Below are 16,787 nucleotides of genomic sequence, written 5' to 3'. Positions count from 1 at the left end.
TTCTAGAAAAGGTATCTACTGAAGTTCCAACTTTCAATAAATGTTAAATACCTATAACACTGATCAAATCTAGATCAATTTCAAGTATAAGATGTACCCTCCAATATGAGAGCTTTTTGAAGGAACTATATAAATACACATATAGATATATATGTATGTGTATTCGTATGTATATGAATATAATAAAAAATGAATTTACAACATGAAAAATGTATTTTTGGTGACTAAAGGAACTAGAGTAGAACAAGGAACTAGAGTAGAACCAGGGATTGGTCCTGGGACCAATAATAGCCTCTGAAGTAAGGAAGACATTATTTACTGAACAGAATTGAATTCAGGTAGGACTACCTACAGATTCTCCTCTATACTCTCCCACCTTAATGAGAAAGCTAGAGGTGGTAGAGATGAGAGTAATACCTCAAACCAATCCAGAACTATATATAACTACTTTTGTGAAAAATGTGACCATGAGAAATAAAGAATTCAACAACACACAAATTTTCATGGTAGAGGACAGGAAGCTTGGGCTCTGTCTAAGCTGAATAAGCTTAAATAAATCACTTAGAACTCCTTAGACCAAAAACAAAAAGTAAAAAAGACCCATCTCAAACCTAATTATTTTTATTTGAAGAATAAGAGTATTGAAGATCATCTAGTCTGAGGTCATTTCCGAGGTTAACAGTCTATAATTCAAGACTTTCATCACTATTCTCTCAGTCAAAAGAAAATTTAGGGTAGAGGGATAAAACAACTAAAGTTTTTTGTTTTTTTTTTAAAGAGGGGGGATGGGGGCAGCTGGGTAGCTCAGTGGATTGAGAGCCAGGCCTAGAGATGGGAGGTTCTAGGTTCAAATCTGGCCTCAGACACTTCCCAGCTGTGTGACCCTGGGCAAGTCACTTGACCCCCATTACCTAGCCCTTATCACTCTTCTGCCTTGGAGCCAATGCACAGTATTGACTCCAAGACAGAAGGTAAGGGTTTAAAAAAAAAAGAGGGGGGAGATTAGGGAAGTGAGGATAAAAGCCAATAGCATTTAGCTGCTAAAACCATAAATAATTACTTACCAGGGGCTGATCTTCATTAATGGGATTGGTGCACAAGTGAAAAATACTGTTAGCAGCAAGAAGGATTTTCGACCCCAAACATCAGAAAGAGCACCAATAAGAGGGGCACTGAGGAATGACAACAATCCCTAAAATGAATTTTCACATATAAATTCATATAAATATCAGTCATTTTACTCATATAGAAACATGTAATTGTGACAGATTACCACTGTGATCAATGCAATGAGAAATGGCACATGTTAAAAGAGATGTTATTGTACTTTATATTTCTAAAAGTGGTTATCAAATTAGAAGGAAAAAAGTATGCATCATTTATAAATATATTCAGTATAGGGCAGGTCATATAATTCTTTTGGTTTTTGTTTCTACATTTTCAGCTTCTGTATAAAAACAAAAACATCTCTGGAAAGGTACCCACAAATGAATTATACTTTGATATGAAAAGGCTAATTTCAAAGCAGAATATGCTGCAAGAGAAACTATGTTTTCAGATTATAAAAATGATACTTTATATATAAAAAGCATAATTTATGAGAAATTATGCAAGACCATAAAACACTATTGTTTACTACAAAAATTTAAGAGAAATGGATGAAGTGATGCTTAAAATTTCTATTATTTTACAATTCTTTATGTTAACAAGTATATGTGAGTATTTGTGTGAATAAAAAACATCAATCATACCTTTACTCCTTGAATGAGGCCATTCATTAGAAATGTATGTTTAGGGAAGGTTTCGTGTAATACCTAAAAAACAATATTTTATTCTTTAAAACACCATTAAAAGTTATTTTAGACAATACACATAAAAACAGATCTTTACATAAAAATCTAGTTATTTCACAAGAACATGTGAAAATGTATATATAAGAAAACATGTATGAGAATATATGATTCCATTTCCTTGAGGAAAGGAACTCTTGTTTTACTTTTATATATTCCTGTGCACCTAGCATAGTGTTTAATAAAATTTGTATCCATATCACCTCCATAAATGTTTACTGAATAGCACCATAAATGAATATTAAATAAACTATTTGTTTGAATAAAAACCAATAAGCTAAGTTCAAGTGACATAGTAATAATAAGCCTTTTGAGATACTTAAAGTTCCTAGCAACTATCCCTGACAAAGTTTTACTTTGTATATATTTTGTAGTATGTACTTATTTCATGACTCCCCTGAAAGAATGTAAGATCTGGATGGTTTTATTTTTTCACTTTGTATCTCTAGCCCCCAGCACAGTGCTGAGAACATTACAGCAGGTGCTTAATAAGGGGGGCAGCTGGGTGGCTCGGTGGATTGAGAGTCAGGCCTAGAGACAGGAAGCATTAGGTTCAAATCTAGCCTCAGACACTTCCCAGCTGTGTGACCCTGGGCAAGTCACTTAACCTCCATTTCCTAGCCCTTACCACTCTTCTGCCTTGGATCCACCAAAACAGAAGGTAAGGGTTTGAATAAGCAAACAAACAAATAAATAAATAAGTGCTAGTAAGCTAAGTGAAGGGAGCATTAATTTCCTAGTGATTCCTCCATTTTGAAAAAACAAATTTCTTTATATCTTAATTGCAATTCATTTTTTAAAAATTACAAATAATTCTCCTATGAAAATCTTTAAAAGAAAGTTTTAATTTATTCTTAAATTACATATTTTTCAACTCAATAATAACTCAATAATACAATTGGATCAAATGACACTGCTAGTCCATCCTTTAAAAAGATTACAATTTATAATCCCACCAAAATTGGACTTAAGTAGACTCTAAGCTCACTATGAATCACCAATATTACAATAAAGGAGTCAAAAAAGTTAGGCAAACTGTTCAGGATTGGGGAGGTGACTGGGTTGTTTATACTCTTCTTTGTCAGACAACATTTGAAGAGCTGTGATCAGTTAGGAGCACCTCATTTCAGAAAGGATGTGGGTAAGATGGAGAAGTTTCAGAGGACAATACAAAATAGCAAAAGTGCTTATGATCATATCACAATATTTTCTTTGTCTCCTTTGCTGGATCTTTATCCAAAGGCATGCCCACTATGTTTCCCCAAAGGATTCATTCTAGGCCATCTTCTCTTTCTCTATGCCAGGGGTTAACTTAGCGATCACACACTCTAAAGGAATCATGGCTAGATTTCAGGTAGTTTGTAAACTTAAATGGGAAAAAACTATATCTTTATTTTTCACTAACCTCTAACTGAAAAATAGCATTTACTTCAATTATTTGAAAACATTCTGAGAAGGGGGCCATAGATCTTCACCAGGCTGCCAAAGGAATTCATGACACACACAAAAAAATACTTGGTTATCTCATCATATTCCATAGGTTCAATTATTACATCTATGCAGATGATCCCCATATCTATATATCTAGCCTAAGGCTTTCCTATTAGTCCTAGCATCACATCTCAAATTCAATATGACTAAAACAGAACCTAGTATATTTCTCCCAGACCTGCCCCCCCTCCCCCCACCTTTCCTATTAAGGAATGGCACACCAGTATCCTTCAAAGTCATCCACCAGACTCGCAACCTAGATTGTCAACCTCAATCCCTCAAATGCTTGGTGAGTCATGCACAATTCATTGTCAATTTTGGTCCTTTCTACCTTCACAACACTCCTTTAACTCACATAGTCATCATCTTGGTAAGTTTCTACACAGAATTATCTCATTGGTCTCCTTGCCTCAAGATTGAGTCTCTACTGTAATCAATCCTCTATGAAATTCTCAAAGTAATTTTCCTAAAATGCTGCTCTGACTACATCTGACCTCTTCCTATGTTTCTAGTCTTTTTAAACCCTCCATGAGTCTTGATCCATTACATGTAAAACCCAGCTGAATTGCTCATTGGCTAGGGAAGGGGGGGGGGGAGGGGGAAGGAGGAGGGAAGGGACATAATATGAATCATGTAACCATGGAAAAAATTCAAAATTAATTAAAAACAAACCCACCATGAATTTTATAATTCAGCTACAACTACACAACATTCCCATCTCCTGACTGCCCTTTTCACTGGCTGTCCCCAATATCTAGAATACTTTCCCTCCTTCACCATCTAAGCTCCTTAGTCTCATTTACAATTCAAAGCAAATTCACATCTTTTGCAAAAGGCCTGTTCTATTTCTCCTCAAAGTTACTGCCTTCCTTCTGTGATTGACATGTATACACACACACACACATAAAAGTAAAATCACATACTATGTCTAGGACTCCCCCTCCCCACATGTGTGTGTATATATATATCTCTGTATGTTATATGTGTCTATCTTTCTATCTCTGCTATACATTTTTTTTGTATGTTGCAGGGACCATGTGATTGCCTTCCTTTGTATCCCAAGAGGTTATTTAGCACAGTGGCTGACATATAACAAGTCTTTAATAAATGTTTAATGACTGATGGAATTGAAGGCTAATTCAAGATGGAAAATTTCAATACTGGGAGTGTGGGGGTGGGCACACAACAGGTTTCTTCAAGGAAGGCTTGTTGTGTAAGAAAATAATTAGATATATTCAACTTGGCCCCAGAGTTAAGAACTAAAAGTAATGGGCTGAAGGTGCAAAAGGGTAGATTTCAATCAATCAATTAATATTTATTAAGTACCTGACATGTGCTAAACACTGCTACGTTCTAGGAACACAAAAGGTGGCCCTCAAGAAACTCACAATTGAATGAGGGAGACAACATGCTAACAAATATATGTGAAAAGAATATATATATAAGATAAATAGAAAACTAAAGAGAAAGCACTAGAATTAAAAGGGGTTGAGAAAGACTTTCTGGAATACTTTGCTCAGTGTAATGTGTATAATTGAAAACTACTTCCCAGGACTCTTAAATCTCAGCATCCTATTTATGTGTTTATCTACGTCCTTACGTAGGGAGGATATATTTTTATGTAGCCCCACCTCTTGCTGTCTTTTACCCTGATCCCGGCTGGAAAAGCTGGCTTTTACTTTTGTCCTTTTATTTCTTCTATTTCAAGTGATAATTAATAAATCTTATAAAATATAATACTTGGAGTTGTTAGATATTAATTTAAATTTTACAAATGAAAAAAGGAACTTCCTAAAATGAGATTTAGCAAAACATAGAATGGGTTGCCCAGACAGTAGTTGGCCCTCCTCATCAATAATCTTAAAGTACACTGAATGACTTCACAGGTAAGTTATCAAACTGATTTGTGCTCATATGCCAGTTGGTTTCAATGGCCTCTAAGTCCTTTCCAACTAGATGTGTGATTTTGTGAAACCTGCCTTTTGGCATTCATCATGAACTCCTGATACTGTCCTTGTCTCTCTTACCAAGATCAGCCACTTCAATAATAGAATAGTCATCATGCTAGAATTGCTCATTTCCTTGTCTTTCTGATGACACTCATCCCTAGGCAACTATCATTCTTGCTCCTGTGTTGCTGCAGCTAAAAAAAAAAATTATACTGATTTCATATACTTCACTTACACTAATGCTGTACTATACTGTATACTAATGTCATTTATTATAGGACTCATTATGGTGTAGAAGTCACTGCTTTTGGATTCTTAAATTACGAGTCCCAATTCAGGCTTCTCACTTCCACTGTCTACTCCTTCTAATTTAGACTTTAAAATGTTTCTAGACTAATCAGTCTTAATCACAGGCCTCAGTACTCAACGCTTGTGCTCAAAAATCTTCAGTTGTCTGCTTAGACAAACTAATTTTTTTTTTAAAGCCTTGCCTTCCATCTTGGAACCAATACACAGTAGTAGTCCCAAGAGTGGGAAGGGCTAGGCAAAGGGGGTTAAGTGACTTGTCCAGGGTCACACACCTAGGAAGAGTCTGAGGCCAGATTTGAATCCAGGACCTCCAGTCTCTGGGCCCAACTCTCAATCCACTGAGCTACCTAGCTGCCCCTTACAAACGCTAATTCTTATAAATATTTTAGGTCTTCTACAACCCTTGGTCACTTGACATTTCCAGCTTTAACCTATGCGCTCTCTCCCCTTTATATACTATTCTGCATTACAGAAAAATCTAACAGTCATTCATTCAACAAGTTTTTATTATGTGCTTATTTTATATCAGGTTCTGAGCTTTGGCCTCATTTCTAACTGCTGAATTCTCAACTAATACCTACTGTAGGCAGCTTTCCTTAACTACCCAATTAAAAACTGTTATCTCTCAACTCTTATGCATAATAATCTGTACTTTTCCCACTGAATATCCTCATAATATTCTATACTCTTAAATTTTGTATTAAGGTTATGTGTACAATACCCGACAAAAGATTGTAGGTTCCAGCAAGACTGAGATTATGTCTTATTTATTTGCTCTTCCTATTGTAAAAAATGGATTTTGAACTCTGGACTTCAATCCTCACAAGCCCTTGTTCCACTTCGCCAAAATGCTTTGTAATCTCACTGAATTCTCAGGTGGGCCGAGATCAAGAAGGGATTTAACCTCATTGCAAAGGCTTTTTGTGGTCTCTTTTTGGACTTTTGTTTTGGAGCAGAGGTGGCTCTTTTCATAACGTAGGTGAGGTGCCTAGACACCTGTTTCTTATCCTGTATTTTCTTTAATCCTTAATCTTTAATAAACCTCATAAAAATATAATACTCCTTGCAGAGAGAAACTAATTTCTACCTGCCCCAGTCTCCCTAAATTTTAATCTTTACAGTTTTGGAGACCTAATGGGAGAAAAAACTCTCAATCTTCTGATTCTTTTATGATCTTAAGTTCAGCTTTTAATAGCTAGTGCCTAGAAAATTTTTTTTGATCCACGTTTCTCTGGCTGAGGTTTTCTTTTACCCTTGCAAAGCTGCTGCTCGTTCCAGCCATTAGATAGCTCACAGGCTCGCTCCGGACCTGTTGTGGTTGCCACCCACCCCACCCAGCTCAGCCTGCCGCCATCATCCGCTCCAGACAGCCCCCGATCCGGCTCCCAGCCCTGTTTGCCTGTGTTCCTGTCCTTCCTGGCCTACCCCAGTGCACCCGATCCTTGTTCAACCCAGACCCTTGGAGCAGATTGCTCAGGACTCATTTCTACCAGCTGGTACTATTGGCCACGGAGGCGGATGGTAGCAGGGGAGAGAGAAAAAAAGAAAAGAGAGAAGAAACAGACGTTTTCAAGCAGGAACTTAAAAGCATGGCTATTTTACAAGGATATCTTTTAATTGCATTGATCCTTTTATTGACTTCACCTGCATGTCAGGGAAAATATTTAGCTTCCTACTACCATTTAGCTAACTTTGGGGAAAAACCTCTGCGTCTCAGTGAACTGAGAGCCAGGCCTAAAGACATGGGGTCCTGGGTTAAAATCTGGCCTCAGATACTTCCCAGCTGTGGGGCCCTGAGCAGATTCCTTAACTCCCATTGCTTAGCCCTTACCACTCTGCCTTCTGACAATAGGCATCTAAATGGATAATTAAAAACAACAAACAACAACAACAAAAAAAACACACACCTAAGAACTTCAAAGAGACTAAAGGCTATATTTTAAGGCATTTCAAACTCCAATGGTTTATACAAATCTCTGTATTTCTAAGATTTAACTCTGTGATTTTAAGTTCATATATTACTGGATTCAATATTATTCTGTTATACTGTTCATTTAATGCACTGAGTTTTAAAATTCTGTTGTTTTTCCCCTATAACTGTGCTGAACAAATATTATTGAATAAGCCCATATAAGAAAAAACAGCTTTTTTCTATTTTTGCCTCTGTAAATTGTCACATAGAGGATAGATGGACTTCAGAACTGGTTACAATTGAATAACAACCTTTGGAAGATTTAATGTGCTAAATATCTCAACTGATTTTAAGGGTTTTTTAAATATGATTTTTGTAATTTTTTTTTTAACACTCTCTGGTCATTTTTGCCTGCCCCTACCAAAGGCCCATTACAGTAGCTGAAGTGAAATACATTTTATAACCCCCAACCTTCCCGCATTTCTAAATATGTGAATGGAAGTTGGGGCAGTTAATCTCAGGGCATTTGTACCCCTAAAAAGCCTCCAAAAAAGGAGCACCCCTTTATTTATATTCTTCAGCTCACTATTTTACTTCCACCAGAATGATATATAGATTTCTTGATTATGTTCTTAACCCAAGATGAGTTTTACTTTGTTTAAAAAATTATGTTTAAATACCAAGGTTGAAAGTTTACTACGTTTGTAAAAATTGTGACAAATATCCATCAATTCATAGGTTTTAAAAATGCCATATAGCAACTTATGTGAAATATGATAGTGTGTTTGTTTGCTATTGTAATTAATTGGGCTATTGAGAATTTTGGGGATATTGATATCTACATATTTGTACTACTGTATTTTCAAAAATGAAAAAATGTTACCTTGCTCAATTCATTTGGCTTCTACTCACAGTGATCATGGCCAGATACAAAGAGGAAATGGATCTCATTTTTGGTGAGAAAGCCTTGTATTTTATATTTTCTTAGCTGACACAGAGTGTCAATGATTATAAGCTATATTTTTGAATTTTTAAAGCTCTTTTATTATTTTTCTTGCATGTGCTATACTATTTATTATTTTTTCTCTCCTTTTTATATTTGAAGCACATGTCACCAGCATTAAGATTTTCTTTAACTTTTTGACTTCAGTACTGTAAGTTTGAAATACATTTGTCAAAGCATGCCCCAAAACCTTGTGACTATAAAAATGATGCCACTAATTATTTAAAAAATTATGGGACTTTGCTTAATGATTCTGTCTGATTCCAGGACAAGATATACACAACAGAACCATTGCACAGAGCCAAAGAAAAGCCAATCCAGGATGGATTGATGCACTTCTAGGCCAATACAAAGGTTTTGAACCTAGTGTGAGACTTGGGGTTGCGACACTTGACTTATGTTAAGATGTAGGCCTCCCTTGTGTCCACACTCATTCTGAAGATACTCACAGACGAGTATCCCCAAAACCTTGGCTCCTATAATCTGGTCCCCTTTTCTGCCTTTCATAGTGTGGTACCTTTCTATAGTCGTGGCTACTGACTGGGTAAATGTATCATTGCTTTGATCATTTTGATTGGGCCCTGATAGAAGGACCTGTTATAGATTTATGTTTCTTTTACTTAGAATTTTTTCACATAAGACTTTGATAGTCTATATTTTCATCCAGAGTTTTTTTCTTTTTATTTGGATTTTTCTGATATCCTTTTAATATCTCTTACCAATTGGTTCATATATCTCATACCTCAGCCATGCATCCCTAAGTAATCCTGTATTTTTCAATCACCCACAACACGGGGAAATGTAAAAAAATATTATTATTTTAAATTGCAAAGTTTAAATTCCCTTTGAAAAGAATTTTAGGTAAAGAAGATGCTACTTCCCTGAATCCAGAAACTGTTGAAGAAGCCTCCAGATCACAAGCTGCACAAAAATCAACTTTGGGTGTGGTTGATTGAACATTTATTTGTATGTATACTTTCATGCCAAAGGGGACTGCCCCCAACTGGCTTTTTGTCAATGCGTCCCGAAATTATTGGTTTTATTCTTTTTTTTTCTTTTTCTCTTATCCTCAAATTATTGTAATCTTTAAATTGATTATGTTTTCATGATCCTTTGGAAAAAAATTTTTTTCAAATGATCACACGGAGAATTGTAAAAAATGGATTTTGAACTCTGGACTTCAATCCCCACAAGCCCTTGCTCCACTCCCCCAAAATGCTTTGTAATCTCACTGAATTCTCAGGTGGGCCGAGATCAAGAAGGGATTTAACCTGATTGCAAAGGCTTTTATGGTCTCTTTTTGGACTTTCATTTTGGAGCAGAGTTTCAAACAAAATCAAATAAAGACATTTCATAATGTAGGTGAGGTTGTGTCTAGGCTTCTCTGTGGCCTAGACACGTGTTTCTTATCCTGTATTTTCTTTAACCCTTAATCTTTAATAAACCTCATAAAAATATAATACTCCTTGCAGAGAGAAACTAATTTCTACCTGCCTCAGTCTCCCTAAATTTTTATCTTTACACTATACAACCTGACAGCACAGAATAGGTACTTAACAAAAATCTAGAATGAACTTTTAAAATGATTTTGGAAGGCATTTCAAATTGCCACAATATGTAAAATCAGAATGGTAAGTTATAAAGAACTATCACTTACTGTATTTAATTATAGACATATTTTAGGAAGAAAATAGAAAGAGAAGAGTAGCAAAAGAAATCAGAACAGTGAAGAGCACTGAGATGATGCAAAATGAAGTTCAGTTGAAGGAACCAGGGATGTTTATTCTAAAAGATAGACGTTGGAGGGTGGGGTGGGAAACAATCCTACATCAGAATTAATCAGATGCTAGTGACTACACCAAATATCCTGAGTTAGGCCCAAGGGTAGTTTTGTGATTCAGATTCAAGGTTATAAAGTTAGTGAACATGACACTTTTGGACTGCAAAATGCAATAAAACCCAACTTGCAATATTTTAAAAGGACAAAATGCCTATAATTTAAAAGGATATAAATTCAGATAAAATATTACTCCTTCTCTCTCATTTACCATTACCTCCCTTAGGAGGCCTTTTATGCTTCAGGTGGCATGGAAGGAAATGGTGTTCCCATGTCCATAAAATACCATCACAGCTTATTAAAATACAATGCCACTCCTACCATACACATGAAGGAGGGATGAGATTTGTTCTGCTTTGCCCCAAACTGCACAACTAAAAGGAATGAGTAAAAGATGCAAAAAAGGCAGTTTAAGACTGATATGTGGGAATACTTCTTAATAATATGATCTATCTAAAAATAGAAAAGGCTGCCTCAAGAAGTTCATCCTCAAGCATGTAGGGGTATGTTGTAGAGGAATTTCTTGTTCATAAATAGATAACATCAGGTGCTCTACTGAGGTCCATTCCAATTCAGATTCATTGATTCTGTAAACTCAAGATTTTATTAACTTCTACAAGGTCAAATTTCAATGTTTTTTTTTTTTAATCCTTAGCAATGATTAAATATGAAAGATTTAGCTACTCTGACCATGACAATGATCTAAGACAATTCCAAAGGATCCAGGAAGAAAATGCTAACCATCTCCAGCAAGAGAAATGATGAAATGAGTACAGACTGAGGCAGTTTTACTTTCCCTATTTTTTCCTTTTTTGGTTTGTTTTCTTTTATAACATGGCTAATGTGGTTTTGCATGACCATACATATAATAGACATATGGCTTGCCTTCTCAAGTTGTGGAAGAAAGGTGGGAAGGAGGGAGAGAATTTGGAACTCGGAGGTTTTAAAAATAGATTTTAAGAATTTTTAAAATGTAATGGGAAATAGTTAACAAAATAAAAATACTGAAAAAATCCTTACCATTAGTAAGTTTTCTAATTTAAATTTCTCCTAATAAAATTTTAAAACCCTAAGCCAGTGCCTTCAATGGGAGAACTGATTAATATCTATAACATCAAATCTTAAATAGTCTTACCCTAATCAAATATTTTGGAATCACCTAAGCCATTTTACACTAAAATATTTTAACAACAGTCAACATAAAACACATGCTTCTTTAATAATTATCTAAAGGATACTATAAAGCAGTGGTCATCAAAACAATATGGTACCAGCTAAGAGACAGAAAGGAGAATCGGTGGAATAAGTAATAAAAAAAATAATAAGAAAAATAATAAGGAATAAGTAAGTGACCTCAGCAAGACAGTCTATGATAAGCCCAAAGATCCCACCTTTTGGGATCAAAATCCACTATTTGATCAAAACTGCTGGGAAAATTGGAAGACAGTGTGGGAGAGATGAGGTTTGGATCAACACCTCACACCCTACTCCAAGATAAACTCAGAATGGGTGAATGACTTGAACATAAAGAAGGAAACTATAAGTAAATTAGGTGAACACAGAATAGTATACAAGTCAGACCTTTGGGAAGGGAAAGATTTTAAAACCAAGCAAGACATAGAAAGAGTCACAAAATGTAAAATAAATAATTTTTATTACATCAAATTAAAAAGGTTTTGTACAAACAAAACCAATGTAACTAAAATTAGAAGGGAGGCAACAAATTGGGAAACAATCTTCATAACAAAAACCTCTGACAAAGGTATAAATTACTCAAATTTATAGAGTTAAACCAGCTGTACAAAAAAATCAAGCCATTCTCCAATTGAAAAATGGGCAAGGGAGATGAATAGGCAGTTTTCAGTTAAAGAAATCAAAACTATTAATGAGCACATGAAAAAATGTTCTAAATCTCTTATAATCAGAGAGATGCATATCAAAACAACTCTGAGGTATCACCTCACACCTAGCAGACTGGCCAACATGACAGCAAAGGAAAGTAACGAATGCTAGAGGGGATGTGGCAAAGTGGGAACTCTTAATTCATTGCTGGTGGAGTTGTGAATTGATCCAACCATTCTGGAGGGCAATCTGGAACTATGCCCAAAGGGCAATAAAAGACTGTCTTCCCTTTGATCCAGCCATAGCACTACTGGCTTTGTACCCCAAAGAGATAATAAGGAAAAAGACTTGTACAAGAATATTCATAGCTGCGCTCTTTGTGGTGGCCAAAAATTGGAAAATGAGGGGATGTCCTTCAATTGGGGAATGGCTGAACAAATTGTGGTATATGTTGGTGATGGAATACTATTGTGCTCAAAGGAATAATAAAGTGGAGGAATTCCATGGAGACTGGAACAACCTCCAGGAAGTGATGCAGAGTGAAAGGAGCAGAACCAGGAGAACACTGTACACAGAGATGGATACACTGTGGTACAGTTGAAGGGAAAGGACTTCTCCATTAGTGGCAATGCAGGATCCTGAACAACCCAGAGGAATCTATGAGAAAGAACACTATCCACATTCAGCGGAAAAACTGTGGGAGTAGGAACACCGAAGAAAAACAACTGCTTGATTATATGGATCAAGGGGATATGATTGGGGATGTAGACTCTAAATCAGCGGTTCTCAACCTCTCAATTTGTGCAATGAGAATACACAATGCATATCAGGTTATTTACATTCCGAATCATAACCGTAGAAAAATTACAGTTTTGAAGTAGCCACCAAAATAATTTTTTGGTTTGGGGTCACTGCAACATGAGGAACTGTATTACGGGGTCACAGCATTAGAAAGGTTGAGAACCACTGCAGTCTAAATGAACATCTTAATGCAAACATCAACAACATGGAAATAGGTTCTGATCAAGATCACATGTAATACCCAGTAGAACTGTGCATCGGTTACGGGAAGGGGAGGGAGGAATAGAATATGAATTTTGTAACCAAGGAATAATTTTTGAAATTGACCAATTTAAAAAAATCTTTTAAAATAAATAAATAATTATCTAAAGGAAGTATTATCCTTATCAATGTAAAAATATTTTAAAATGAGAGAAGTCTTAAAATGTGATCATAGATTAGCTCAAGTTAAATATTCCTTAAGTAGTATTAGTGTTTAGTTTTTATCTTTACTATAGATACACATAAAAATGAAAAGTAGCATAACATATCACATAGAGTTGGCTGTTTGAGCTAGAAGACCAGAGTTCAAAATCTCTAATGCTTATTATTAGCAATGTGATCAGATGCCAGTCACAATCTCTCTGAGTTTCAGATAACTTCCTAAGACACATACATTCATTTGTGATGTCAAAAAAATTAGTCTACATAGTACTCTGAAGCATAGTGAATAATTATGTAGAAATGCTATAATTAAAAGTTTCAACCTTATTTAATAAAATGAATCTGGACACAGAGTGAGAGGAGCAGAACCAGGAAAACATTGTACACAGAGACTGATACACTGTGGTACAATCGAATGTAATGGACTTCTCCATTAGTGGCAATGCAATGACCCTGAACAACTTGGAAGAACCTATGAGAAAAACCACTATCCATATCCAGAGGAAACACTGTGGGAGTAAAAATACCAAAGAAATACAACTGCTTGAATACATGGGTTGAAGGCATATTGTTGGGGATGTAGACTCTAAATGAACATTCTAGTGTAAACAACAACATGGAAATGGGCTCTGATCAAGGACACATGTAATACCCAATGAAATTGCATGTTGGCTGCGGGAAGAGTGGGTGGAGGTGAGGGAGGGAAATAATGTGATTATTGTAACCAAGGAATAATATTCTAAATTGACTAAATAAACTTATTCAAATGGAAAAAAATGAATCTGAATTATAATAAATGCAGGAAATGGAAAAGTACAGACTGACCTGTTTTGGCTACCTTTAATCAACCCACAAACATATATTACGTATTCTCTATATGCCAAGCCAAAAAGTAGTGAAGTGCTAGAGATACAAAGAAAGATAAATAGTACCCATAATGGACTTCATACTGTCACGGAAGAGACAACAAGTAAGTGATTAGGTACACAGAACCCATATATACAGTGGATGGAAGGTATTTTTATTTTAAATTAAAATTTTATTCAGATTTTTAAACACTCAAAATAAAAGAACATTTTCATATGCATAGAAAAAGGACTGTATATGATACTGTGAATCTACAATTCATACCACTTGTTTAAAAAAAGTGACTTAAGTTTCAGAACTGTTTTGCTTCTCTGTGCTTCCTTCTGTTCTCTGCTTATTTAAAAAAAATGTTTCAATGGCTCTTTTCTTCTTGCATCTTTACTATTCATCTTACATTCCCTTCCCAAATAAAAACCAAAAGAAAAAAATACCTCATTAAAAAAAGATAAGCAGTTATACAAAAGGAATCCTAGTTCCCCAAAGGACATGTTTAGTTACTTCATTGATCAGAAGTCTTAAGGCTTTCAAAATTGCTTTTCTTCACAATGTTGTCCTTATATAAAATGTTCTCGTTCTGTGCATTTCACTCTGCATTAGAGTTTACTACCCAGGATTCTTTGAACTCAATTTTTTGTCAATTCTTACAGCATAATATTTGTCCAACTATTCTCCCAATTTAGGGTCACATCCCATTTACTTTTTCATCTGTCCTTTGGGATCTTTGTTTTGCCTAAAACTATTCCCTGACAGTTAACTAGCATTTATTAAGAACCTACCTACAGTATGTGTCAGGCATCATGCTAAGCACTGTAATACAAAAAAAGACAAACACAGATCTTCCTCTCAAGGAGGTCACTCTCTAATGAGCTTATTATCCTTCCTCTTAACACTAAAAGGACAGGATATTAAAGAATAACTCAAAGGACCTAGTACATTTTTGCATGTTAATTGACCTGCTTGATCTTTCTTAACACATCCTTCTCTTGTTTTAGGTTGAAGTTGATGCATTTCTATCCTAGTATTTTTCCATTAGCTGTTTGTGTACATGTGTTCAACCATACTGTTTATGCATCAGATAAGTGAAGCTCATCTGATGTTCACTCCTTATCTCCTTTTCCATGTTTTATTGTTCTGATACATCTCAATTATGAGAAATACCAAAATTTGCCCTCTTCTTTGTCCTCAGACACTAGTATATTCTTTTTACCCTCCCCTGGTCTTTTTAAAAACCCTTAGAAGAGAATCAATCCATCTCCACATCCTGCTTTTCTTCTTTAATTCATTCAATTCTTTTAAGACATTAAGGATATGAAGGGATATTTATTTCTTCTTCTATTAAATATTGGCAAAATTATCACAAAGCCCCTTGAAATTGTGAAAGTAAATTTACCTTCTTATGTTTCTATGGATTTTTGTGTTTGTACTTCAAAGTTCCAGGTAAGTTCTGGTCTTTTAAAAAAATGTTTGAAAGAATTCCATTTCATTAAAGGTATGTTTTTCACTCCGTAGGGTTATACTCAGCTTTGCAAAGTAAACTATTCTTGGTTGTAAGCCTATATTATATTAATTTTACCTTTTGGAATATTGTGTTTTCAAATCTATTTCTAGTGAAGCTGCCACATCTTGCATGATCACGATTATGGAGTTCCTTAATTTCTGAATTCCTTCTTTCTTGATGGTTGTAGTTGATTTGGGTTATAGCATTCACTGATGTTTTCCTTTTCAAGTAGTTACTGTTGGAAGCTTCCTATCTTCACTTTGCCCTCTGGCTCTATTGTATCTGGGTAGTTTTCATTTATGATTTCTTAAAAATGTTCAGGATTTAAAAAAAAAATCATGGTGCACAGTGATTTCAATGAATGATTCTAAAATGGTATCTCGACTTATTTCTGAAATCTTTTTTTAAGTATCAGATCTTACATTTTCTTCTATTTTTAAACTTAATTTCATTTTAATATTTCTTGATGCATAATAGAGGCATTGATTTATCTTTGATCTAGAGTAGACTATTGGGTAAGCTAATTCTTTAATTACTACTATCTCATTAAAGGTACTTATTTTCTCCACAGTTCTTTCCTAAGCTTATATTTATCTTTTCCCCCCTATTTTTTAGGTATTCATATATCTCTTATGGAAAATCCATTTACTCCCTTTGAATCTGTTTGAAATTTGGAGTCAAGGGTTCCTTCAAAACTGAATTTTTAAGTACCTCTGAATCTCCATTTCTTTGGTTTTCATCTCTCTACTTTTTTCTGTGAATTGAGGCCTTGGACCATAGCCAGACTTTGCCCCTTACTACACTATATGATGGTTAGCCCTGGGTCACCTGGATTGATGTCCACTTCCCAAGGTTAAGCCCTCAAGATTAACAAGGTTTAGAATACTGTATATTCAGGGCTCTCTCATATATTTTAGGGCACAGTGCTTAAGACCTTGAAGCCCTGGCTGTCCTGGTATGAGCTGCCTCTCAATAGCTTTCAACCTTCCTCTTCTAGGATTCTGC

At 35.2% G+C, this 16,787-nt stretch overlaps 1 protein-coding gene across 2 annotated transcripts in view; it reads right to left on the bottom strand.

Annotated features, from left to right (window-relative positions):
* Positions 1 to 16,787, bottom strand: part of MFSD14A (major facilitator superfamily domain containing 14A) — a 53,811-nt gene that overhangs the window by 21,715 nt on the left and 15,309 nt on the right. For both annotated transcript variants that reach the window (XM_001372092.5, XM_007485027.3), the window contains 2 exons: positions 1,752 to 1,814; positions 1,065 to 1,192 (listed from right to left, as the gene is read on the bottom strand). In XM_001372092.5, the coding sequence (XP_001372129.1) occupies positions 1,065 to 1,192; positions 1,752 to 1,814 (191 nt within the window). The remainder of the gene's footprint in view (positions 1 to 1,064; positions 1,193 to 1,751; positions 1,815 to 16,787) is intronic.

Source organism: Monodelphis domestica, chromosome 2, assembly GCF_027887165.1.
Source record: "Monodelphis domestica isolate mMonDom1 chromosome 2, mMonDom1.pri, whole genome shotgun sequence".
NCBI classification, from domain to species: Eukaryota; Metazoa; Chordata; class Mammalia; order Didelphimorphia; family Didelphidae; genus Monodelphis; species Monodelphis domestica.
The sequence above is the reverse complement of the archived record's forward strand: the minus strand, read 5'-3'. Positions and strand labels throughout refer to the sequence as shown.